This window comes from Sporobolomyces salmoneus (genome assembly GCF_050403485.1).
Source record: "Sporobolomyces salmoneus JCM6883 DNA, S_salmoneus_JCM6883_v1_ctg222, whole genome shotgun sequence".
Lineage (NCBI taxonomy): Eukaryota > Fungi > Basidiomycota > Microbotryomycetes > Sporidiobolales > Sporidiobolaceae > Sporobolomyces > Sporobolomyces salmoneus.
Window position 1 is genome coordinate 1 of NW_027480941.1, and position 708 is coordinate 708.

Here is a 708-nt window from a genome sequence, read left to right on the forward strand (position 1 = left end):
TCTCCTTCGACTGACGAGTACGAACCCTCTTCCTCCGACTCTACCGATTCGAGTCTTACGCCTGAAGACGAACCCGCTCTCGACGACTCTTCCGCTCTCACTCCTTCAACCGAGACTGGGACTGAGAGCGTCCCTCAAGAGGAGGAGGAGGACTCGACTGCTCCCTCCAACTCTTCTCCGGATCCCTCGGCTGCTTCTCCCTCTGCCGACGACAGCTCGCAACCCTCCAATGACGTTCAACCCACTCTCGCTACTCGATCTCTCGCCATCTCTGATATCGATCTCGACTCTTTGGATGATTCTTTCGACGGCTCTTTCTTCGACGACCCCACTCTCCTCCTCTCGAAACGATCCTTCGTCGGCGTGGGAGGTGAGTCTCGTGCGCTCCCGTTCCTCTCACTGACAATGGACTGACTCTCTATCGGTCTCTCGCTCGCTCACAGTTGAAGGAGGAGTCACGCCTCGATTCCGCAAGACCCTCGCAGCGAAGGACGCCAAGATCCTCAAACTCGTCGCTCTCGAAAACGCTCGTCGTCGCAAAGCTTTGAACCGTGCTCGAGTCAAGTTCAACACGAGGAAATTCAACGAGCTCAAATTCAAGAACGACGTTCACTTGAACAAGGACAACAAGGCGAAAGTCGTCGCGTTGAAGGATCGAAAGAACCTCGCAGAGGCGAAATTGAGTAAAGTCGGAGGAGGGTTCTTCTA

The 708-nt window shown here is 54.8% G+C and overlaps 1 protein-coding gene across 1 annotated transcript; it reads left to right on the plus strand.

The window, feature by feature from the left end:
- On the plus strand, nt 1–708 carry JCM6883_003520 (uncharacterized protein; the record flags this gene model as incomplete). The annotated part of the gene is made up of 2 exons (XM_076635753.1): nt 1–370; nt 444–708. Coding segments are annotated over 2 exons (635 nt in total), but the record flags the coding sequence as incomplete, so codon positions are not given.